Source organism: Physeter macrocephalus, chromosome 13 (genome assembly GCF_002837175.3).
Source record: "Physeter macrocephalus isolate SW-GA chromosome 13, ASM283717v5, whole genome shotgun sequence".
NCBI lineage: Eukaryota > Metazoa > Chordata > Mammalia > Artiodactyla > Physeteridae > Physeter > Physeter macrocephalus.
Window position 1 is genome coordinate 9,111,242 of NC_041226.1, and position 25,467 is coordinate 9,136,708.

At 40.9% G+C, this 25,467-nt stretch overlaps 1 protein-coding gene across 5 annotated transcripts in view; it reads left to right on the top strand.

Moving 5' to 3' along the window:
• Nucleotides 1–25,467, top strand: part of FRY (FRY microtubule binding protein) — a 342,122-nt gene that overhangs the window by 207,755 nt on the left and 108,900 nt on the right. For all 5 annotated transcript variants that reach the window (XM_055089601.1, XM_055089602.1, XM_055089603.1 and 2 more), the window contains 10 exons: nucleotides 2,682–2,789; nucleotides 12,863–13,121; nucleotides 14,627–14,809; nucleotides 17,105–17,191; nucleotides 19,416–19,675; nucleotides 20,079–20,268; nucleotides 20,879–21,003; nucleotides 23,198–23,255; nucleotides 24,575–24,666; nucleotides 24,954–25,126. In XM_055089601.1, the coding sequence (XP_054945576.1) occupies nucleotides 2,682–2,789; nucleotides 12,863–13,121; nucleotides 14,627–14,809; nucleotides 17,105–17,191; nucleotides 19,416–19,675; nucleotides 20,079–20,268; nucleotides 20,879–21,003; nucleotides 23,198–23,255; nucleotides 24,575–24,666; nucleotides 24,954–25,126 (1,535 nt within the window). The remainder of the gene's footprint in view (nucleotides 1–2,681; nucleotides 2,790–12,862; nucleotides 13,122–14,626; nucleotides 14,810–17,104; nucleotides 17,192–19,415; nucleotides 19,676–20,078; nucleotides 20,269–20,878; nucleotides 21,004–23,197; nucleotides 23,256–24,574; nucleotides 24,667–24,953; nucleotides 25,127–25,467) is intronic.

Genomic DNA, 25,467 nt, shown 5'->3' on the forward strand with positions numbered 1-25,467 from the left:
GAATGGATAAAGAAGATGTGGCACATATATGCAATGGAATATTACTCAGCCATAAAAAGAAACGAAATTGAGTTCTTTGTAGAGAGGTGGATGGATCTAGAGACTGTCATACAGGGTGAAGTAAGTCAGAAAGAGAAAAAGAAATACCGTATGCTAACACATATATGGAATCTAAAAAAAATGGTTCTGAAGAACCTAGGAGCAGGACCGGAAAAATCATGCAGATGTAGAGAATGGACTTGAGGACATGGGGAGGGGGAAGGGTAAGCTGGGATGAAGTGAGAGAGTGGCGTGGATTTATATATACTACCAAATGTAAAATAGATAGCTAGTGAGAAGCAGCTGCATAGCACAGGGAGATCAGCTCCATGCTTAAGACCACCTAGAGGCGTGGGATAGGGAGGGTGGGAGGGAGACGTAAGAGGGAGGAGTTATGGGAGTATATGTATATGTATAGCTGATTCACTTTGTTATACAGCAGAAGCTAACACACCATTGTAAAGCAATTATACTCCAATAAAGATGTTAAAAAAAAAAAAAGAAAAAGAGAAACATTAGAGAGTCATGTAAGCACTTAGGAAAAGAGAGTTGAGGTCCACACCACACTAATGGAAATAGTTATTGGGGTTGATATTTGAGGCTGGTCCACCATTTTTCCAGGCCTTGCTTAGGGTATGAACTTGAAAATGAAGTATTCTGTGTTGCTCTGTTTCCATTCCTTATCCCTTTTGTGCTTTATGCTGGCAAGTAATAATAATAGTAGCAGTAAGTATAATATAATGACTGTAAATAATAATTATTTAATATCTGTTAATAAAATTATGTTATTTGGGGGAGTCAGATGCTTCCTATAATACCCCAGGCACAGGACTGCAGTAAAAGGAAACCATGCACCAATTAGAGTTTCTAATCTAGGCTTGCTTTATCAGCTGGGAAGTCTGCTAGTCTATCAGCTGGCAGAATTTGCCTTACACTTCAGGCCAGGCAGGGTCATCTGTTTTCCAACAGATAGGAAAATAATCCCAGCTGTTTAAAACATCTGGTGAGCATGTTAGGAGAACTATTTAAAAGACTGTGCCACACATGACCAATCAGATCACTAGGCTTTAACTCTGTCTAGACATCGAGGATGTCATTTGAAGACTTCTCTTTCCTGCAGCTGATTGGAAACCACTGTACAGTGAAGTCCTCACTGGAGTCCTTGTACGTCCCGTGCAACAGGACTATGGAAAAGGAGAGAAAATAATCTTACAACTTCCCACAAGAACAGAGTATTTTAGAAATTAACATATATGTGTTTTGTTTTTCACAAAATACAAAAAAGTTTTGTATTTATTCGTAACAAACTTAAAAACACATGCTAAAAAGTAATGTCACAGAGCAAAATTGCTGTCTGATTATTGTCTTTAGTTTATAGAGAGCATGGATTCTGCCTGTTACATTTCTATTCTGACACAGTTACTGTTCCAAGAAGGAATTACTTCTACGCTACTTTGTATTTTCATTATTGTGTTTGTGTCCTACGATTGCATTAATTTGGTACCAATTTTATATTTATTCTCAGAGGACTAAATCATCAAAATTTAAATATGCTGTTATATTATATCACAAGTTATTTCAAAGATTTGATGTGTGGTTTAGTTTTTCCATAAAGGTTATTGATAAATATGTGGTTAAGAATCAGTTATCTATTTAAATAAGTAAAAATTGAAATAATTTGTCACTGAATTTATATTTTTCCCTCAGATTTTACAACAGGATATAGACGGTATTAATTACCTTTAAAACATTCATATTCTCAAGAAAGTAAAAAGAACTCTCCATAGAGGTCAGGACAATCAGAGTAATTTTAAAAATCAGAAATGGGTGCACAATTATATACATATATACATTTCAGGATTTTACTTGACATATTTACTTGACTTATTTTTGGAAGCATTTAATTAAAAAAAAAAAATCAGGGCTTCCCTGGTGGCGCAGTGGTTGAGAGTCCGCCTGCCGATGCAGGGAACACGGGTTCGTGTCCCGGTCCGGGAAGATCCCACATGCCGCGGAGCGGCTGGGCCCGTGAACCATGGCCGCTGAGCCTGCGCGTCCGGAGCCTGTGCTCCGCAACGGGAGAGGCCACAACAGTGAGAGGCCCACGTACCACAAAAAAAAAAAAAAAAAAAAAAAAAAATTCAGGGGAGGGCAGTCTTGAGAGGAGAAGCATAACTCATCAGAGAGAGAAACTTCCAGATGTCATGCTTGTTAAAGGCACCATTAGTTGTATACATTAAAATCCCATTTTTAAATGCTGAATGTAGTAATGACTGCAATGTATTTCTTACATACTAATGTGTCTGGGAAATTCAGTGAATTCAGTATCTTAAATGCAGCCCACAGGGACCAAACCCCATGGAACCCAGCTGAATGGCAAGACGTATGATAGCAATAGAATGCTACTGCTATCGGCATTTTTCTTTTCAGATATATTCTTCTAACTAACATTTAAATCTTCATAAGTTCTCTTAGAAGTGGCCAAGCTGTGAAAGGCATAAAGCTTTAAGAATAATAGGCAGCAATCACCAGGCAGTGATTCAGAAGGCATTGATTTTAGTCTTTGTTCACATATTTGACCAATTTTTAAAAATTTTTTCATAACCTTTGACTTACGTTTAAACTTTGTCTTCAAATTCCAGGGGTGAGAGAAAGCCAAAAATAGATCTTTTCAGGACCTGTGTTGCTGCTATTCCTCGACTGCTTCCTGATGGGATGTCAAAACTTGAACTTATTGACTTGCTGGCGAGGTAGGTGAGAGCTGTAGTGGGCATTATTTGATCAAAATTGATTTTAATCCTTTGTCATGATTCCTCAAAAAATAGAATGATTATTAAAAATGGACAGATATTTACTAATTCTAGGTACTATTTGGAGTGCCCAGGAGGGAATAAACAGATGGTTTTGATTTGGGGCTTTTTTTTTTCCCCTGTGCTCAAAGGGTTTAAAATTCAATGTAGAAGCAAATCTGTAAGGACATAAGGTAACTAGCAATCCAAGGCTTGAAACTGTGCAAATTAATGGCACCGAAAAAATGTGATACGTAAAATCAGAGGATAGAAGGATTACTGTGGACTGGGGACGTCAGCGGATGACTCCTGGGAGATGGTGGAACTTGAATGGCCCTTTGAAGGAAAGATAGGATATAGAAATGTAAAGGGAGTGCCATGAGGACAAGCACAGAGGTGGCACCAGGAAATGAGGAGGTGAGCCTGGCTGGAAAAAAGTTCATTCAGGATGTGATTCCCAATCTGAGACCAACACACCCCCGGGGAGGCAAGAAGGTGGGTAACAGGGATCCTAAGCGAATTTTTGTGCTTCAGAAAGCTTCCACAGATCATACATTTGTCCTGCTCCCCGTCCTCCGTAAGAATGCACGGTCCAACTAGAACCTAAAGTTAACTTGCTTTGAATGAAATTATATTATTGTAGTTAAATAAGCTTGATTTTTCTCATGCTGATCTGAAGTTCTAGCTGACAGTTATGCATGTCTTTAATTTAAAAATCAAAAGTGACTTATTATCTAAGTGCATTTAGAAGGCAAAATCATTAGAAACGGGGTCCTTGGAGGGAATGGAATGAGGAGGAAGACAAGTCATCCTTGCTTTGAAAAAAAAACAGAAAGAAAAAGGATTTTGGAAAACCCAATGATAAAAATAAATAGAAATAAGACTTTAGAGGTAGATATTTAATTAATCTTTACTATTAACTGAGGCATTTGGACTAATGGAGTTTCTAAGCAGGAGAATAACAGGATTAAAAAAAATGTCATCTCGGCTGGTTAATCTGATAATGGAGGAATAGAGGAAAGGCCAGAGAAGGATAACAAATATTGATGCTGATTGGATGAAAGATGCTTTATACATAATCTTTTACCCACATCCTCTAGCCTTCAGAGAGCACCCTTCCCATCAACATCCAAAAAATAGCGCAAGCCCCGGTCCCCCATGACTGCAGACCGCCCGGTGGCCTGCCCGCGGCTCTGAGTGTCTCCGTGGTGCGCAGTGCATCCTGGTGATCGTGACCGTCATGCTCTCTGCTCTGCACAGCCGTTTGGACTCCTGTGCAGAGGGGACCAAATCCCATGGTTGATCACTTCCTGCTCTCAGTTAATAGCTTTCATAGCCTGCTGTCCTTCCCCATTCTCTTTACTCCCAGTGTGGACAGAGCCACTCCTTTCCCTCTTCTGGTCACACTAGCTCAGGATGGTGCTGGCTCCTGAGGTTTACTGAAGAGCCATGGCTTTGATAACCACCGTGTCAAGCTCTGGTGTTCTCTGGCCACAGCCGTCTACCCTTCTAGCTGACTTGTATCACCCATGACCTATAACCGGTTCTTTGCTACAGTCAGCCATCTCCAGGCCATGGGTTCTTCTTTCTTCCATTCCATGTGTAGGATGCATTTTAAGAAGAATATGAACTTAAAACCAACTACAGTCAGTCTAGGCTTTTGCTGAAGCCTAGCAACCAGAATGCGAGCCTAGAGCACCTCATCCGAAGTAGGGGAGCGGTGGGGAAAAAGGGAAGAACAAGCCTGGGTCACAGAGGGGCTTCCGGTTCTGGGGGAGGACAAGATTTAAGGAGGAGCGAAGGGTGGATTCCCAGTGAATAACAGACATGGGGATTTGCGGGGGGAGCTGAGGAATAGAGACCAAGATACTATAAAGGGCCATCCACGCTACTGTGGGGTCTCCCAGGGTGATGGGGAAGTGCCAAAAATAAAGAAAAGCTGTGACACAAGTGCCAGAATTACCCAGAAATGTACAGGGGCAGCCTGTCCATTTGCCGTGGACAGCAACGGGGAGGATGGTGTGACTAGGAGACGAGTGTTTCCACAGAGGGGGGGCGCTGAGTGAAAGGGCTGCAGGGGGCGCTGAGGAACGAGGGAACGGAGGATGAGGGGCCGCCATCTGAGAGATGTGGAGGAGGCGCCCCCCGGATGGGAATAAGACTGACTCCTTTGGAAATCCTGAATTTCACTTCCCTGCTTTGCCATTTTACTAGCCACGTGATGCTGGCAAATTATTGGGTTGGCCACAAAGTTTGTTCGGGTTTTTCCACGAGGTGGTACAGAAAACCCCGAACGAACTTTTTGGCCAAGCCCATATTTAACCCCTCAGCCTGTCTTTTTTCCTTGGTAGAATTGGAATAATGCTGCCTATCTCATAAGACTATTGAAAGGGCAAAATGACACGGCACTTTGGTTCATCGGAGAGAAAATGTGTCAGCAGGGAAAAGACAGTTCTCAGTTAAGCTGAAGTAAAAGGAAAGTTCACTTATTTCATTGAAGTTCTAATTGCTGATGATTATATAACTAAGCCCTTTGAAATGCTAAGTGTCTTAAATGTCGTGCAGCCTTCTGGTACCGTCTCTAGTGCTGTTTTGCTGTAAATCTGTGTGGGAGACTCTTACCTCTGGAATCACCTTGGTAGCCTCATCCAGTGACGCCTGGATCTGCAGCCGCGGTGCCAGGCACGTCAGGAGGGAATTCTGTGAGACACGGTTGGAATGGCAGTGCTATATATAGTGCCTCGTGTTTATTATTATGTACATTCTTACAGAGCCCAAAGCCATGGGTACTGTTTTTACGAGGGGAAAGAACAAATAAATATACTTGAGAGTTCAAGTCTTAGGGCAAAGTCAAGAAAATGACGGGACTTATATGGGAAGCCTGTGAAGAGGCCTTTTGCATAAGCTTCAAAAGAAACCAGAGACAGCTTTCCTCGGGGGAAGGATAACCTGGCGAGCTGGCCCTCACACTGGGTCCATTAACCTATGAGAGAATGAGCCCCTTCTAGATCTCAGGAGGGTCAGGGGACAGAAGTGAAGAAATTGAAGAGCAGTAAATGTGGGTTTCAAGTCTAGTCACTTTGTCCCCCTATAGTCCAGTCACATTTGGTTTCATATGACTCCTGACACAGTCTAGTCAGAGAGGTGTGAGACCTTTTACTTCAGACACTTCCTGGTTGCATACATGGTGCTTTTTTAACTGGAGAAAATCTTGGTTTTCTTCATACTTGGCAAAATAAGACCACATTCCACGCAGGCTCACCTGCCCCTCACAGCTCGGTTCCCCGAATAAGGAGTGTCGACTGAAAAAAAAAAAGCACAACCTGAGAGTTGTGAGTTAAGTTTTATTTGGGGCAAAATGAGGACTGTAGCCCGGGAGACGGCATTTCGGACAGCTCTGAGAAACTGCTCCAGAGAGGTGGGGGGATGCTCAGGGTGTATGTGATTTTGGTGAAGGGGGAGTACGGGCATCAAGCACGTATTTTTTGCAGAAGGTTGCTGCTCGTCTCGTGAAGGTTACAGCTGGTCACGAGGAGCAGACGTCACCATGAAGGAGTTTAGTGCTTTTCTAGATACGAGGAGACGCAAGAATTGGGCTCATAAAATCTTTTCCTGAAAATATCTAATTATCTGAAGACCCGTTCTGCCAATTTTTCCCAGAGTACAGAGCGCCTCATTCCTGATCTCCACCCTGAACTCCTTTCGAGGGGTGTCGAAGGTCAGCAGCTGCAGCGGCTCATGATTTAATCCTTGTAGAGGTAGACGGCAAGTGCCAATGGCAAGTGCCAGTTTGTAGGTGACAGGAGTTTCAAGGTTATGTCCCCCATAACTGCCCCCAGGCTCCCTTTCCAGCTGTTCACGTATTGGCTAAATACCACAGACACTCTAATCTCAGACTGGTATTAGTATGTTTACCATAACAGTGGTTTACAGAAGAAACAGACAAAGAAGATGGAGCTCACTTTTCTCCTTGGCAGGCGCCATCATTTTTCTCTGTCTCCTCCCAGGTGTTTCCTGCTCTACCCTTGACCACAGGAAGGACCTTTTCCCCCAACAGCCTACAGGCTCCTGTCCTCTGTCCCTTCCTGCAGCACTATAGATGCACTAAGGGTTTGCTGTTCCATGTTTGCCCTCCTTTCAAAAATCTGAAATAGGGTTGTGAGAATTAAACAATGCATATAAATCACTTAACATCGTGCCTAGAACACAGTAAGCTCTCAGCAAATGTTAGTTATTATTTTTAGGCATCTTTAAATATGAATAACATATTATGCCACAATGTACAATGCACTTTCATATACTTTATGTTAGGAAAGCTGGGTACATATCCATTCCTATTTTTGGACAAAGAGATTGAACTTCAGAAGAGTAAAGTTGGTTGCCTAAATGTACAGAATTTTCCAGAAGCCAAATAGAAGTGACAGATGTCGTTGGTTTTATACAAAATGACAAACATTTTGTGCAGTGTTTCTTTACAACCTGTGGAACTTTCTGAGGTAATGCATGTACAATTTCATGATCTTTAGTGGTATCTGAAAACTGTTTATCATTTACTGTTTATCATTCAGTCTTCAGCCTGTGTCTGTGTAGCGGAGGGCGGCTAGCTGTTTTGAGTAGCTGGGTGAGAACTGTAGACTCGATCGCATATATTGCCTCGATAAACCACTGAATCTTATTACTTTATTTTAATTGAGATGCAATTCAAAGCCCTGTGGATAGGTGGGAGCTCATTCTTCTTTTTTTTTTAACAAAGCTCCCATTTTATTTTATTTAGTTATTTTTTCGGGAGGGACCACGCCACGCAGCGTGTGGGATCTTAGTTCTCCGACCAGGGTTGAACCCGCACCCCCTAAATTGGAAGCACGGAGTCTTTTTTTTTTTTTTAACATCTTTATTGGAGCATACTTGCTTTACGATGGTGTGTTAGTTTCTGCTGTATAACAAAGTGAATCAGCTATATGTACACATATGTCCCCATATCCCCTCCCTCTAGCGTCTCCCTCCCACCCTCCCTATCCCACCCCTCTAGGTGGTCACAGAGCACGGAGTCTTAACCACTGGACCACCAGGGAAGTCCCAGGAGTTCATTCTTTAATACCTTAGAGAAGAAGTTTCCGCCACTTCTGGTGAACATGCCAGAGGTTAACAGTCCACTGGTCAGCAAGTGCCTCCTTTTGGAAACCTTTGTCTCCAGGCCTTCACTTCTAAACCATTTCTTCCTCTGCTGCCCTTGGTGACGTTATGGGGCAGCAGGTCCCTCACCGCTGCCTGATAACCTTGTGTCAGTCCTGCCAGAGCTGAGAGGAGCCTGTTCCTCCTAATGGATCTTTTCTTCTGGGTATAGTTTGTGAATTTGAAGTCACTCCCTTTTCCTTCATGCACCTCTAGCAGCAAAATTCTTCAAAGCGACTGAGCCGATTCCATCTGAACCTGAGCTCACCTTTACGAAAGTGTTTCTGTTCAGTCGTGTGTCTGATCCGACCAGCCAAGAAGGAGGCCTTGCTCAAGTTCTGGGTTTTCCCCCTTTTACCCACATCCCTACTTAGTGTAAGTGCCCCTCCCACCACACCCCCGTCCTAGGTCACTCCAAGCAGGGCCTCGGGACTGTTGGCTCATGCAGAGTGTCGCCGCCTAGTTAATCAGGCCAGGCTGGTCCATGCGCCTCATGCCAGCTGCTGGGGAAGGACAGATGCAGTTGATGTTGGCAATAACGGTGTCTTTCGGTGTGCTTCACTGCTGTGTCACGGTGGAGTCCCTTCAGGCCCCCTGGGTGGTTTTGTGTGTAACCATATACCCGTGACCCCATTTTAGGCTCCTGGAAACCAGATCAGCGTCTTAGAAATTTTTCCTCGGGTCCCCCAACCTAGTCAGACTTCCCGAGCTGCCTTCTCTGAACGTCTCTCTTCTCTTTCAATTGCTGCCACCAGACTCTCACAGGACTGTTGTTTATTGTCATCCCAGTGGTTCACAGGCGAGAACCTGTCCTTTCTTTTCTGGCTTCTCAATGGGATGACCCTGCAGGAGTTTGGGGGATGTCCTCTCCTCGGCCATTCCTTGCTCGCTGGACCAGCAGGCATCGTGAGACTGTAAATAGGTCGGCCAGCGTCTTGCAGCGTCCCTGCACATCCTGCATCCTCAGGATGGCTGAGCATCTTTCTCCTTTAACTGAATCTTCTTTTCCTTTTTCGTTAACTAAAAGTTTGTTTTCTGTTTTATAATATTAAATCCCATGCGCTTCACAAGATGATCTGTGATTATCTGGTTAAAATCTAACAAAAGTAAAAATGAGGAAGATCTGGGTGGAAGAAACGGCGGCTGTATCTGATAGGCAGCTCCCTACTTAGACTCTCCAAGGAATGACACGGGGGCGGGGCTCTGGCTCTTGTCGCAGCTGCTTCTTCTCCCTCACCTGCTGCCACTCAGACTTGCCTTGATATATTATTTTCACTCCATCTCAGTTCTGTGACGCTGGGCCTTTTTCTTCCACAAATATTCCACGTTTATTATCAACTGGGCCTTTTATTCCCAAAGCTCCCTCCCCTCCCTGGTCCTGTCTCTTCGTACTCCAGGAATATTCTTGAGTGTTCTCACTGGTGAGGCATGTGAATACCATGATTTCAAGAGGAGTGGTCACCAAAAACAGCAAAAGCTGCACCACCTTGGGGTCTCAGAGTCCTTAAAATGATCCTGCATTCTTGGTTTAAAGTTAAGACAGCTTCCAGATTGCAAATTGCGAATGATGCCAAAGTTAGACGAAGAGTAGAATTAATCTCATCGGAAATCTGAAAGTATTGGCCCTTCTTTAAAAGCTTCATCTAAATAGACCACGGCATGGTTTTTATTTTGACTTTTGACCCTAAAGATATGTGCTTGCCTAGTTTCATGTGTGTAATAAAATAGCGCAAACTGGGTGGCTTAAATAACAGAAATTTATCGTCTCACAGTTTCACAGGCTAGAAGTCATCAGGGTTGCTTCCTCCTGAGGCTGTGAGAGAGAATCTATTTTATGCCTGTCTCCTAGCTTCTGGGGGTTTCTGGCATAGTTTGGCCTTCCTTGGTTCATAGAAGCATCACCCCGATCTCTGCCTTCGTCTTTACATGGTGTTTCTCCCTGTGTGTGTCTGTCTCCAAATCTCCCCTTCTTATAAGGACACCAGCCATATGGATTTTACCCTACTCCAGCATGACCTCATCCTAATTTAGCTAATTTCATCTGCAATGACCCTATTTCCAAATAATGCCATATTCTCAGGTGCTGAGTGTTTGGATTTCAACGTGTGAATTTGGGAGGAGACACAACCCGTAACAATGAACAATATCGTTACCATCAGTTAACATTTACTGAGTGCCTCTTGTTCCTGTCCTTAAAAGGTGGTTCATCATCTGCAGAAGCTTATTCTCTAAGACATTCAGGACTATAGACGGGTATAAATGTAATAAATTGGAACAATAAACTTAAGATGGAAACATGACCTCAAGTGTTTTCCATAAATTAGTGTTTTCAAACCATGGGCTGCAAAGGTGACTGGAAGCTGCTTGTAGATTGAAGGAATGTTTCCTCTCACATGGGGGGCTTCAGGTCCTTTACCCAGCTTCGACCAGAACGACTCGTTTTCTTCTTTTTAATAAATAAATTTATTTATTTATTTATTTATTTATGGCTGCTTTGGGTCTTTGTTGCTGCGTGCAGGCTTTCTCTAGTTGTGGTGAGCGGGGGCTACTCTTTGTTGCAGTGTGCAGGCTTCTTATTGCGGTGGCTTCTCTTGTTGCGGAGCACAGGCTCTAGGCGCACGGGCTCAGTTGCTCCGCGGCATGTGGGATCTTCCAGGACCAGGGCTCGAACCCCTGTCCCCTGCATTGGCAGGCGGATTCTTAACCACTGTACCACCGGGGAAGTCCCACAACTCGGTTGTACTATATACTAGAGTTCTACATAAAAGTTTTTGAAAAAAAAATGGAGCTGCTGATTAAAATACAAAGAAAATTTGTAAATTCCTGCCTTAGTCCTTAACTAGAAGCCCAGGTTAAAGACCTCTGTGTGTTATTTCAGCAACTATGACCTACTTAATAACGATAGACTTAATAGCAAGTCTGCCCTGAAGAATTAGCTCAGCTCCTCCTTCTCAGCAGTTTGGTAGAACTTAACTTGCTTTTGGAACAGAAAATATATCTTCCCTGACTTGGTATATATCTGCTCATTAATGAGCTTTTGTCTGGTTTATATTGTCAAATTTGGACGAATTGGTGTACTTTATACTCTAGAGAATAAGAAGGGTATTCAGTATCAAGTTTTTGAAATACTATCTATTCAAAAATATGTAACTGTATCAGACCTGTTTTATGGAGAAAACTTTGGATTAACGATGAGAAGTCCTGGGTTGGAATCCTGGACTTTGAGGAACTTCCTTAACCACTCGGGTTCACAGTTTCTTTTTCTGTTGGTTGAAGATATTATGTCCTATTTAATGGGGGCCCCTGTTGACTTGGCCAGCTTCTTCTTTGACACTGAACAATTCCAGACTGCTGAGTCCTGGAAATTCTATCTCCTGGGTATCTTTGCTCTCCATCTCTCCCTTCCTTACTACTTCTCTGCCTTGGGTCAGGCCCCCGCCACTTGGTGCCTGAGTCACTGCAATGACCTCCCAGCGGTCTCTGCCCGCAGTCTTGTGACTCCTCCAAGGCATCCTGCATATTCCTGCCTAACTTTCTTTTCTCAGATGTGAATCTAATCATGTTACTTCCCCTGTAACTTTCTGAATACGGTTCATTTTCTTCTCATAGTAAGAGCTAACCTGTACTCAGTGCTTACTGCATGCTCAGTGTGGTACTAAACACTGTTCATAGATCATCTCAATGAACCTCACAACTGGTTTATGAGATACAAGTACAGCTATTATCCCCATGTTCCAAATGAGGCTCTGAGGCTTAGAGAGGTTACGTAACTGGCATGAGGTCACATAGCTAATGCATGACAGAGGCAAGGCAGTGATCAGGCATTCTGATTCCAGAGCAGTCACACTTAACCTCTTCCTGCTGTGTTGCCTCCTTGGGTGGCCCACAGACCCTCCAGCGAACCACTCCTGCTACCTCTCCAGGACTGTCTCATACCGCGCTCTTGCTAACACCCTACCCAGTAAACACAGCCATACCGTACTCCATATCCTAAGGGCTGAATCTTAGGAGGGCCTGAATCTTAGGAGGACCTCAAAAACATTTGTTTATTAAATAAGTGAATGAATGAATCTATAAAGCATGATGTTAACTATAACGCTCCATACCAATGTTGAGATTTATTTAATATTATTATGATGTTCTGGCTTAAATCACAAATATGCTGATATTATTTCAGTTGACAAACTCAGGATTTCTCAACTTTGCCGCTGTCAGCATTTTAGGTCAGATAATTCTTTGTCATAGGAGTTGTCACGTGCACTGTAGGATGTTTAACAGCATCCCTGGCTTTTACCTACTACATAGATACCAGGAGCACACTCCAAGTTGTGACAACCAATAATGTCTGTAGACATTTTGTCTGTAGACAAAAATCCCTTCATGGGGGCAAAACCATTGAGGACAACTAGCCTAACTTTTAATTACTCATTTTCACTGAACTTCTGGATGAGTCCCTTAGTTTCTCCAGGACCATCCTTAAAAGTGGTAAGGTTTGATACTAATTTATTCTGTAGTCAGTAATGAATTAAAAAGAATTCATGTACAGCTAAGTGCAACATGGTATCTCGGATTGCATTCTAAAACAGAAAGGACATTGATGGAAAACTGGTGAAATCTGAATAAAATCTGTATTTTAGTTAATAGCACTGTACCAATGTTAACTTCTCAGTTTTGATCACGTACCATGGTTATATAAGGTGTTAACATTAGGGGAGCTGAGTGAAAATTATAATAATGTATTAGGGGAGAGTGACCCATTTTTCAGATACAGTAAAAGGCTCTGGCCTTATATATGTTCCTTTACAGATATAGAAGAAAAACTAATAAAGTAAATGACTTCATTGTCTTTATTCATCTCACAGGCTCTCGATTCATATGGACGATGAACTGCGACATATTGCACAAAATTCTCTTCAGGGTTTACTTGTTGACTTCTCAGACTGGAGGGAAGATGTCCTATTTGGCTTTACCAACTTCCTGCTCCGGGAAGTGAACGACATGCATCACACACTCCTTGACTCATCCCTCAAGTTACTGCTCCAGCTGCTTACCCAGTGGAAACTGGTCATACAAACTCAAGGAAAAGTCTACGAACAAGCCAACAAAATCAGAAATTCAGAGGTGACTTTCACCCTTTGCCCACTAATTTATATTCTTTATGTCGTACGTATATAAATAAGTTGCAGCCCAGAGAACCTTGTGGTTCTTACTTTTCAGCTACCTAGGAACTTTCTCCCTAGTGATGGCCCTAAGTTTTTCCATCTGCTTAAATTGTGGCCAAGAAATTCAGGGCATCATATGCCACATCAGGTTAGATTTATTAACATTAGCAAGGCCATTTACGGAGTAGAAAGTGATTTTTTTTTTTTCAGAGAATTATGATTATAAATCTGTTTGTAAGAGCAAGTGACCATAGGGAAGAGATATAGAGCTGGGTATGAATATGGATCTAGATATGGATGTGGATATAAAGCTGGAAATGGATATGGATCTAGAGCTGGATATGGATGTGTATCTAGATTTGGATATGGATATGGATTTGGATTTAGGTCTGGATATGAATATGGATATGGATCTAGATCTGGATATGACTCTAGAGCAGATATGGATATAGATATGAATGCGGATACAGAGTTGGATATGGATATATAAAAGTTAGCTGCCCACCAGTTTTTTCCCCCTAGTCAGCAACAAATTGGTTGCTTTCTCCAACATCCAGAGAAGAAAGTAGTCTTGTGGTTTCTTTATTCTTTCCTGCCTCAGTCCTGCAGGGTAAAAATTAATGATAACATTTTGAAGAGCAGGTTGAGGAGGAGTGTTGTCAAATGAGAACCAGGGCTGTGTGACTTGGTGTTGGCAATGAGCAGACAGAGAGGGGTCTGGCTGGAGAAGAGCTTAGCTGAGGGTCTGAGGAGTGTCGAGGCTTGGGAAGTATGATAGCGTTTAGGGTCTCAGATGGGTTAACCTCAGAGATGAGCTTCAGGGCGTTACTCCTTCCTTGTGTCCTACACTTGCCAAAAGATGACAGGGAGGAAAACAAGGATTACCTATGCTTGAAAAAGGGAGACTGAGATGGAGGTGGAATCTGCCCTGTTGTCTGGCTTGCTTTTGTTTGAGGCTCACTTGGTTTGGGAACTTTCAGAATCCATCTCATTAACATGCAAAACCCAGATTAAAATCTAACATGAAAAGAAATCTGATTAGAAAATCAGTGTTTGAAAATTCAGCTTAGTAGTAATTAAAATAGAGAATTTAAAATAGAGAATTCTCTATAGAGAATTTAAGTAAAGCCAAATTAGGACACTTTAATTAAATATACAGTGTCATCTCAAATGGTATGGATGGAAGCAGTTTTGTTTTTACTCCTGCTAATAACCTTTGAAAAGTTATTCCTTATCAGAGGTAACAGAGGGCTGATGGTATTCCAAAGTGACAGTTGGTCTGAAAATAAAAAGGGATCTATGATATTTCATGAATAATAATTCATAGACATGTCTGGTTCTAAGCTGGTATAATTTATTTTAGTATTACAAGGTCAGACATGCCAGAAGATGTACATAGAAGAGTGGCTGCTTCTTCCGCTGTTGTTTTTCTGAACATAGAATGTTGTTCTTATTGCACAATAGCTCATTGCCAATGGCTCCAGCCACCGAATCCATTCGGAGCGAGGTCCCCACTGCAGTGTGCTCCATGCCGTGGAAGGCTTTGCTCTGGTCTTACTCTGCAGTTTCCAGGTGGCCACACGCAAACTGTCTGTTTTAATACTCAAGGAAATTCGAGCTTTATTCATCGCCCTGGGTCAGCCTGAGGTATGGATTATTTTTCTGAATTTTCCAATTCATATCTTTCAACAGTTTCAAGGTTTAGGTTAAAAACTGTAAAGAATGCATTACTATTTTATGTACTTTCAGGTCCCATGATGTCAGCAAATAATTTTTTGATTCAGGGTGGGTTTTTAATTATGAAACCGTACTCTTGACCTACAAGAGCTAAGTCATATATTCTGAGGGCATGAGAATAGACCATTCCTGATTCTCGAAGAGGTGGTGCTTTGTGAAGAAGTGAATCTTAAGCTTCAGTTATAGATCCTTTTCTTTCATAATGTTCAGCGTACATAGAATTAAGAAGATATTACATTTATATTAGAGAATGAACTTGAGAAAACCATGCATCCCATTTAAAATGAGCAAGGTACCAAACAGTCTGGCTTACTGAAAATTGTTTAATCTCAATAGTGGTAGAAAAATGTCATCACAAGAAACTATGTCCACTTGAGATGGGAGAAGTAAGCTGACTAATAACCATGATTGACTCCAGTTATTCTCCTGCACTCGGTCAAGGGCTGTACACCCTTGTTTAGAGGTTAAGTTTCATTGCCCGACGGCACAGGTGGCCAAACTCAATCCACAAGTTGATGAAAGAAGGACCAGCTTTTTATGTGACATACTGCTTTAGAAAAATACTACTTTCTGTTTTCTTGTTTTAAATCACTAATCTTGGTTTCCTGATCCTTAAAACGATCAGTGTCTTCACAAAATATTTTCGAATGTATCCCAATCCTTTCTGTCCACATTTCTGCAGCAAGCTTTCTGATGTATTGTAGGATATCTCTGGCATCTGGTAAATGGATCTCTAGGACATGCTGTATTTTGATAAACCTCCATTAAGTCTCTAATTATGATAATAACGATAATAATAATTACCATGTATGTGTCAGGCAGTGAGCTGTGCTTTGTACATATTATCTCACTGAACCCTCACAATAACTTAAGAGTTGGTACTGTTATTTTCCCCATAGTGCAGATTCTGAGACTGAGGTTTAGGGGGGTTAAATGCCTTACCCAAAATCAACGACTAGGATGTGGCAGAGCTAGAATTGAAAACCAGATATACATGCCTCTACAGCCCAGGTTCTTAACTGCTATTCCAGCAGGCTGTGTTAAGAATATTTCTCATATGGTGCTTTCTTTGACCAGCCACAGCTTTTTTGTGTGTGTAATTCTTTTTATTGAGGTATAATTGACATACAACATTATTAGTTTCAAGTGTACAATATAATGATTCCATAGTTGTACATATTGTGAAATGTTCACCACAATAAGTAGTTAATATCCATCACCATTCATAGCTACAGGATTTTTTTTCTTGTGATGAGAGCTTTTAAGATCTACCCTCTTAGCAGCTTTCAAATATGCGACACAGTCTTGTTCACTCTAGTCGCCATGCTGTGCATTACATCTGTGTGACGTATTTATTTTATACCTGGAAGTTTATACCTTTTGATTCCTTTACCCATTTTGCCACCCCACCCCCCGCCTCTGGGAACCAACCAATCCGGTCTCTGTATCTACAAGCTTGGTTTTTTGTTGTTTGGTATTTTTTCAGCCACAACCTTTTTGAAACCATTCTCATTCATACATGAATAAGGACATTCCGAAGCTTTCCTTTAAGGCTGCTAAGTAAATAATTTCATATTTCTGAGCCTTTCTATGATAAAGGATGGCAAACACACATGTTCATGTATATACGCACTATCATGTAGGAGAGTTTCCTGCAAGATACTCTCTCCTGTGCTTTTTTCCAATTTGCTTCTTTTACCAAATAGCTGTGCACAACATAGATACTACAGAGAGTGTGTGGTCAGTCTCCTATGCAGTTTCTTTGGGACTGAAATGCAATCACAGTGAACAATTTACCAGTTATTTTAGCAGATCAGTGATTTAAGTAAGTAGCATTTTCATGGCTTTTCCATTTTTTAAAATTAATGACAACACGAACACTTTAGTGAATAATGTGTGATGCTGAGATTTAGATTCCAGTCTAAATAAGTGTATATGCATGAGTTTTTGAAATTCAGGTACGTGTCTTTTCAGTACAATGTCAAATTGGAGCTCTAATTATCTTCCACTGAAACTTGTAAGACTAAACTCAGAATTATAGGGAGCTTTACCCTCTACCTTTCACCACCTTGGCACTCACTTTTCTGTGAGAAAACCCTTATCACTACCTTGCAAGCTGTTATGCTTCACATGCTGGACAAAGGCAGTGGAGAGGGTGGACGGATTCATCTTCCCATGGAGAGTAATCGTCTCCTTTCTGTACAGGACGATGACAGGCCTATGATTGATGTCATGGATCAGCTAAGTTCTTCCATTCTCGAAAGTTTTATTCACGTAGCAGCTTCGGATTCAGTAAGTACACGTTTGATCCTGATTGCTGATAGTTCTTAAGTATAAGCTCTGGGCCTGGCTGGAAAAGAGACACAAAGAAAAATGATATGGAAGAATTCTGGGATTTTATGTCAGGTTAATAAACGAAAATGAAAGTACCGAGGGAAACAAGACTAGCTTTTCAAATACTAGCTCAGGAGACCTTCAGATAAATTTAAATCAAAATTTGCGTCTGAGGAAGATAGATAAAGTTTTGCAAATTGCAATTTCAAGAATTGCTCAGGATTCTTTCAGAAAATTAATTTGCTTTATTTATTACACTTAATGCTCTATAACCTATACTTATGTGTTGTTTTACAGTTTACAAGGTGCTTTCACATTTATTATCTATTTTGACCCTCATAGGTATTGAAACTCAAAAACATTAAGGGGCAGCAGGGCTGTAGTCACACACAGTCTCAGGGCCTGGACTTGACCCTCTCTGGACTCTGAATCTCGTAGAGGTTTATCTGCTACACAGATACATTCTTTGTTTTAAAGAGCATATTTGCAGCTTTCAATTTCTGATGAAGTAGAAGGAAAATTGAAACCGATTTTAATTACCTGATTTTTTAAAAAAATTAGTAAAGCACAGCTATGGGACTTGGATTGATTTTAGCTAAATAGCTGAAGACAGGCAGGGCACATCTGCAGAATCCACATTGCTGATGCGCCTTGTATATTCTGATCAAATAACTATAAACGAATATAAACATACTTGGCAAAGAGCTATAAATAAATATAAAACCTAAAGGCACCTGTGAGCTTTTTAATGATCTTTTCTAACCAAGAGTGAACACAGATCCCTATTTTTTAGCAACCCTGTTCTTGCTTATGGTTGGAATATTAATGATAATTACTAAAACTATTAGCCAAACAGTGCAGACCTTAACAGTGATAGTGAATGCCTCTCCCTCTTCTTTTAGAAATTCAGATTGTTTTGACGCTGAATGGAAGAGTCAGGAGTAATTGTTTTATATACCTATCTTGTTTCCCCTGCAGATTATGTTCTGTTCCTGTGATTTTGTTCTGTGTTTATCAGAGTCTGAATCTTGAGCCTGGGTAACCAGATCAGCAGTACTGCACGTAGGAAGATGCACTGAAGGGGGAGAAGAGGCGTGGGGGGAAGTAGCGCCTGCTTTGTGCCAGGTTTTGACATCCCTTATCTCATGTCATCCGCTTAAAAGATTAAGTGCGACCAGCATTATAATTTCCAAGTCATAAATTAAGCAGACAGAGGCTCTGGGATGTTCAGAAATGTCCCCAGGTCAGGGGCTTTGGGCAGAGCCAGTGTTGGAGCCTTAAGTCTCTGGCTCTGAAGCTGAAGCTGCACCTCTTCAGTCCATTAACCACGGAGGCCACAGGTGCAGCACTCTGGCGCGTGGGAACTCAGAGACCCAGCAGATAAAACGGGTCACTTTAAATGCCTGACAAACGTAACGGCGATTTTCTCTCCACGTACAACAGCTAGATTATTTGAAACTTGGTCTTCCCTCAACTTTGATACTCTGGACTTAAAAGAGAATGAAATATAAGACATTATGTGGTATCAATATATAAATATATATCTCTATATAATATAGATTAAATGTGGCTATAGATATCTTTCCAGAGGTTTTAGAATGTATTATTTTGACTTGATATCATAGGACAAGAATAAGTAGATATCTTACCTAAAAAATCATTAGTAAAATACCCTTCATAAAAGAGATTGCACTTAGCTATCTCCTTAAGCCAGGCAGAATGTATTTCAATACAAGTAAAGGTAAACAAGATCATGGCTTTAAAAAAAAAAAAAACTAATTACAGGGATAATAACACACTTATGAATCTCAGAGATTAATAACTTTTCAGAATTTTAAGTTGGCAAATCCATGGTCAAGTTCAAATTAGCTCACGTTGTATATTTGTTCGACAAGTATTTAGTGGGCAGCTCCTGGGTACTAGTGTGTGGGGCTCTGCGACATTGACCCCTGCCCTTAAACTCCGCACTTCCACTGCCTGCAGTCTCCCATAGGAATGGCCGTGACCGCAAACCCAGGTCCGGCGTGGGAAGTGTGGGAACGGTGCTTCAGGTTCCGAGCTGGACCACTGCAGAGGTGGACGGGAAAAGCATCGTGGAGCAAGGGGCATTGGGCTGAGGCAGGACAAGGACGTGGAGCTTGCCGTTCAGCACCGATTCATCGCCTGCTTCTCGCACCTGCAGGCAACCTTACCCCTGACCCACAGCGTGGACCTGCAGTGGCTGGTGGAGTGGAACGCCGTCCTGGTCAACAGCCATTACGACGTGAAGAGCCCTTCCCACGTCTGGATTTTCGCTCAGTCTGTCAAAGACCCCTGGGTCCTCTGCCTCTTCAGCTTTCTCCGGCAGGAGAACTTGCCCAAGCACTGCCCCACTGCCCTCAGCTACGCCTGGCCCTACGCCTTCACGCGGCTGCAGTCCGTGATGCCTCTGGTGGACCCGAAGTAAGGGACCCCTACGCTTCCCTCTGATTTGTTTGTTTCACCATTTGCCCTCTTACATTTTCGTTTTATATATGAGATCAGGATATAATTCTCTAGTTTCTGACAATCTTACTACAGAAGTCTTCACATTGAGTAAATACAGGTTAAAAGTTCTTGTCTAGAACTATTTTTGTTTCCTCCCTTAATAATCATTATGATTGTCTGAGTATAGAATCTCAGCCCCTTACTGGTGAAAAGTTCTATTCAACTTTCCATCCAATAGAGACATTCCCTGTCCAGACAGCCAGTCCTTGACAGACAATTGTTCAACTCAGTTGGAGCGCTTCCCAGGATCTTTATTTAATAAGTGATACCTAAAATCCGGAACTTAGTTTCACTCTTGTTTTTGACTTCGTATTTCTAGCAGCCCAATTAATGCCAAGAAAACCAGCACTGCCGGCAGCGGAGACAACTACGTTACATTGTGGAGAAATTACCTTATTCTTTGTTTTGGAGTCGCAAAACCCAGTATTATGAGCCCGGGACACTTAAGAGCTTCCACTCCAGAAATAATGGCGACTACACCTGATGGTACCGTGAGCTACGATAACAAGGTGACATGACATGCTTCAGAAGAATTATTCTGTAAGGTTTTTTTTTAGCTTGTTTGTCTAGATTTCACAGTGCGAATTGCACTGTGCCTGCCATCTGGAATATATGGGATCAGATTTTCATCCTACACATTTCTAAATTCCATTGAGCGTTTGTGTGAATAATTTGTTATTCCTCCCTGACAAGTGGAGAACTGAAAATAAAGGGAAGTTAAGAAACTTGCCTAAGGTCGTAGAGTGACTTATATTTATTAGCGCCCTGAGGTTTGGTTCATGTCCTACATACCACATTTCTCTCACTCCTCACCGAGTGTTCACCTTTAAACCATGTCTTGATTAACTTATCTTGTTAAAGATGGTTTTGTGGATTTAAGTATTTTAAAAAAAAAAGACTATTATAATACGAATGTTCTTTAGAATTTGTGTCCCAGGTAAAAAATGCGTTCATTGTGCTGTTTTAAAATTTATGTGTTTTTTTTTTTTTTTTTCTGAAATGATGGCAGTGCCTTGGGATGTGGTTCAGTACTTTAAAACTGTTGTAATGGAATCATTTGATTAAAAGAAGCATCAGTTATCATGTTACCTCTTTTTCACTTTTAACAACTTGTTTCAGGCCATAGGCACCCCATCGGTGGGAGTTCTGTTAAAGCAGTTGGTGCCTTTGATGAGACTAGAGGGCATTGAGATCACAGAGTCCTTAGTTTTAGGATTTGGAAGGACAAATTCCCTTGTTTTCAGGTACGGTAGTCTTAATGAGTTGTTCTAAACTCCTGTATACTGCTGCTATCGTAGTTCCTGCTTCTAACTCAAGTTTGAGTTCGTGTCTGGCATGTGTCTAGAGGTCTGCAGGCTTTGCACAATTCCCTTTATGTCCTCGTTGGTTGACATGCATGTGACAAGCATTCCCTGCAACTGCCTCGAATTTCACTTTTAGACGTTGCAACTTTGATTTTACGTCTCAGATTTTCTCTCACTTGCAAGCTTTGTTTTAGATAACTGTAAATGAAGATAATTCCGTGTCAATCCCCAGTTAGCCAGACTGTTCAGAGGCTGTAAAGTCAAAATAATGAGTGTCTGCTTATCAGCCACTTATACAACAGACTCTCAAAGGTTAAACATTGACAGAACACTTTCAGGGGTGTCTGTTATGTGTCACGCTTGCTGGTCTTTCTATAAGATGCTGTATCTGCCTTAAGAGAACCATTATGTCTCACTTTCTGGATTCCTTACTCATTTGACACCTTTAATCAAATAACCATTCCATCTGAGGCAGTGTCAAAGCCTTTTCAAAGAGTCATCATAAAATTTTATTTCAGGCTGCCTCTGATGATTTTATCTAGCAACGAAAACCTATAAAGACAAAGAAAATCTTAGTTTTTCCTATACACAGAAAAGGGAAAGCTCCAAGCATCTGTGAGAAACCCGGTCTGAAAAATAAAGATTAACGAGACGTTTTAGAAGCAACTGAAAAACATCTGTTACAGTATAGAGTCAAATTTTATCCTGAAAAAAAGCAATTGTGAGTTCTGACTACTTGAGTGCTAGTTAACCAGTCTTTTCACTGATTGATTAGTTAAGACAAAGCATCATACAGAAAAACTGCAAGAAGATAATAAAAACAATTCCTGGAATTACCTAATGTCTTTCCCAAAGAACCTAAGGCTCTTTTGCATATCTTACCCTCTGAGTACTCCTAGGAGCAAGTAAGATTACGTGATTTACTGGCCACGTGGGTGTGGAAAACACTGTCCCTGGGTCTCAGTTCCTTCACCTGTAAAATTGTCATAATAAATAAAAATAAAGTGTATCTCTCTAATTTAAAAAAAAAGGTCTAATTATAGAATCTATCTCATAGATGTATCAAGAGGATTAAATGTAAAAATGCACGTAAATATTTGATAAATGATTGCTATTAGATGAAGGAGACCATTAGTGTTATTTCCATTTTTTGAAGAAATTCTAGCATCTGTGTTGGAGAAATCTGGAATGGAATACAGGATTTCTGTTCTTCAGTACAGAATGCCATAGAGTTTTTACCTTTGTGTCCTTGGATTTCCCTGGAGGGTGATGTCTAATAGCACAAAATATTCTAGCAGAAAATACAAGATTTTCAGACATGGAGCAGACTATAGACGAAATACCTAGCCACAGGCTACATATCCTTATTTTGTCTGTTTTGACAAAGCAATTCAGAAGTCAGTTCCTAAAGATGACAGCTGGTTAGATTACCAGGTATAAAGCTGAGAATTGAAGAAAATGGGGACAGATGAAGTATATACATGTAATATCAGACATGTATTAATCTGATAAAATTTTTTAGTTTTACTACACAAGAGACAAGGTTTTGATGGGCACCTCACTATTAAAGTAGTTGCCATAATTTGCATTTATCATGTAGCTCAAATAAAGGAATTTATCTCTAAAATTCCAAAAAGACTTTATTTTGAAATCAACAGTCCTCTGAGCACAGATTCCAAAGGTAGTGCCATAGTTATTACACCTGTTTCTTTTGCTCTCATTAGACTGAAAATTTCTTCTGTTTAGGGAATCAGTTTTATTTCTCTTCAGTCCCTCAGCCTGTGGGAAAGTGCTTTCCATTTAGTAAGCACTTACAAAATATTGTTGGCTTAGTTGTTCAGGTAGGGATTTTTGCCATAGACTCTCCGGAACATTAAATCAAAATCAAGTCAACAAATACGTATTGAGCCCAAATTATACACGTAGCACTGGCGTTAAAGACTGATAATACAAAGTAAAAGCCAATGGCAAGTTCCATTTCACCACATGATACGGAAATGGAAAGGCCAGAGGAGATTTTGACGTCAGAAACAAAGTTTAAAAAGCAGATAGTTTGGGATTGAATGGCTATATTTTGTGACAAATTTGGTGTCAACAATAATGAATTCTAAATGCTCACCTTTTTCATTCATAGAGAATTGGTGGAAGAACTTCATCCATTAATGAAAGAGGCTCTGGAACGAAGACCAGAGGTAAGATTTTGAATTTATACAATTAATGCCTTGGCAGGAATAAAGAGGTAGACATAGAAAATGGATTTGAGGACATGGGGTGGGAGGGCGAAGGTGGGGTGAGGTGAGAGAAGCATCGACATATATACACTACCGAATGCAAAATAGTTGGTGGGTAGGAAGCAGCCGCATAGCACAGGGAGATCAGCTCGGTGCTTCGCAATGACCTAGAGGGGTGGGATAGGGAGGGTGGGAGGGAGGCTCAAGAGGGAGGGGATACGGGGACAAGCACAGGGAGATCGGCTCAGGGCCTTGCGATGACCTAGAGGTATGGGATAGGCAGGATGGGAGGGAGACGCAAGAGGGAGGGGATATGGGGACATGTGTATGCATATGGCTGATTCACTTTGTTGTGCAGCAGAAACTATCACAGTATTGTGAAGCAATTATACTACAATAAAGATCTATTAAAAGATAATAATTAATGCCTTGTTTTATTTGTACAGTAGTGTGAATTTAAACCGTACCCAATGGTTTCCCCTAAAGTATACAAACATACCAACATGCTTTTAACAATGAATCTTACTATTTTAACTTTTGTTATTTGCATAAATCTTTGATATTTGAGTAGTATAATCTGGTTCCGATTTTAAAAGATTTTAAGTCCCAAACTTAGGAAAGAAAAGCAACCTAAATAGTCATATGTATGTTTAGATATTATATTCTTTTGTAAGAGGTTTGAGTTAAGATTGAATTTGGGGTTTTAGTTAGTTTGCTTTTTTTTATAAGGGGTTGAATAGCCAAGAACATGGTTTCATCTGGTATATAAAGCACTTTCCTCAACATTATCTCCCCTGAAGTGAACTCTGGAAAGGATAAACTTAGAATGTAGCAGGATAAAAAATTAAATAAAATAGAATAAGACTAAAAAAGAGGCTTCCCGTGTAGTAGATAAGATACAAGAAGTAGCAGAAGTTTGGCAATTTAAGTAAGAACAGTGTTACCTCTGGGACCAGAACTGGCGGGACAGTTAGTGTCCACTGTCCTTTGCCACTTCTTTCTGATGCTTTAGTTTTTCAGCAGCTGCTGGAGGCCTCTAGGAAATGAGGCTTGTTGACTCTCAACATTTCCAAATTACAGATATTTATTGGCCCACTTGTGATCTGTTTCTCTTATAGCCTGTGATAGCAAGCATTTTCTCTAAGGATTAGGAAGAAAGAAAAATACTTTTTGTCCTTGGTGCTTAGAAAATTGAAAATGACTAGATTCCATCTTCCTTTAAAGCATAGTTAACATTATTGTGCCTATGTTTATAAGTGGTATGACCTCTTTCTGCACAGAACAAAAAACGCCGAGAACGGCGAGACTTGTTAAGGCTACAGCTACTTCGAATTTTTGAACTTCTGGCTGATGCTGGTGTAATAAGTGACAGGTAAGGTGGAAATTCTACTGAGTTGATCTCTCCTCACCAAACTGATGTTTTTGCATCTCTTTTTTTCATTCCGTCTTTCTTTTTTTTTTTTAAAAAAATATTACCTTTAACTTTCACTTAGAAAAGTCCAAAAAACCTTGTTTTTTTCATATTCTGTTTACACTGCATATACGTCAAGGACAAATTTAGTGTGCGAGTTCTGACAGTGAATCTTATTTTCCATGAAGCATGTACTACTTTGACATCAAGGCTAATCATCTAAAAGTTTAATTTCCTTTTTATTCCAGCACCAATGGAGCCTTAGAACGGGATACTTTAGCCCTTGGAGCTTTGTTCTTAGAATACGTGGACCTGACCCGCATGCTCCTAGAAGCTGAAAATGATAAAGAAGTGGAAATTCTTAAAGATATCCGGGCACATTTTAGTGCTATGGTTGCCAACCTGATTCAGCGCGTTCCAGGTACAGTGATGCGTCACTGCAAATTACCTGTCGTGCTTGAGATATCATTCGTGTTCCTCATTACTGTGCTTTCTTTCCTCTTTAAACCTACTGACCTGTTTGCAGGTCTGGGATGGGATGGTTTATTTGTTTGGAAATCCTTGGAACAGATCGTGGGCGTGCAGCACAGAGTTGGAAGGGCAACAATAGAAATTAACTTTGGCTTTGTGCTCGTCATTATTTCTGTTCTTTGTTTTGGTTCCCATCTGAAAATGAACCTGTATGATTTCCATAGAAAGGAAGTAATTCAGAGGGAAAGTTCACAAAGGCTCTATTTTTTCATTCTCACTGTGCTAATCTGT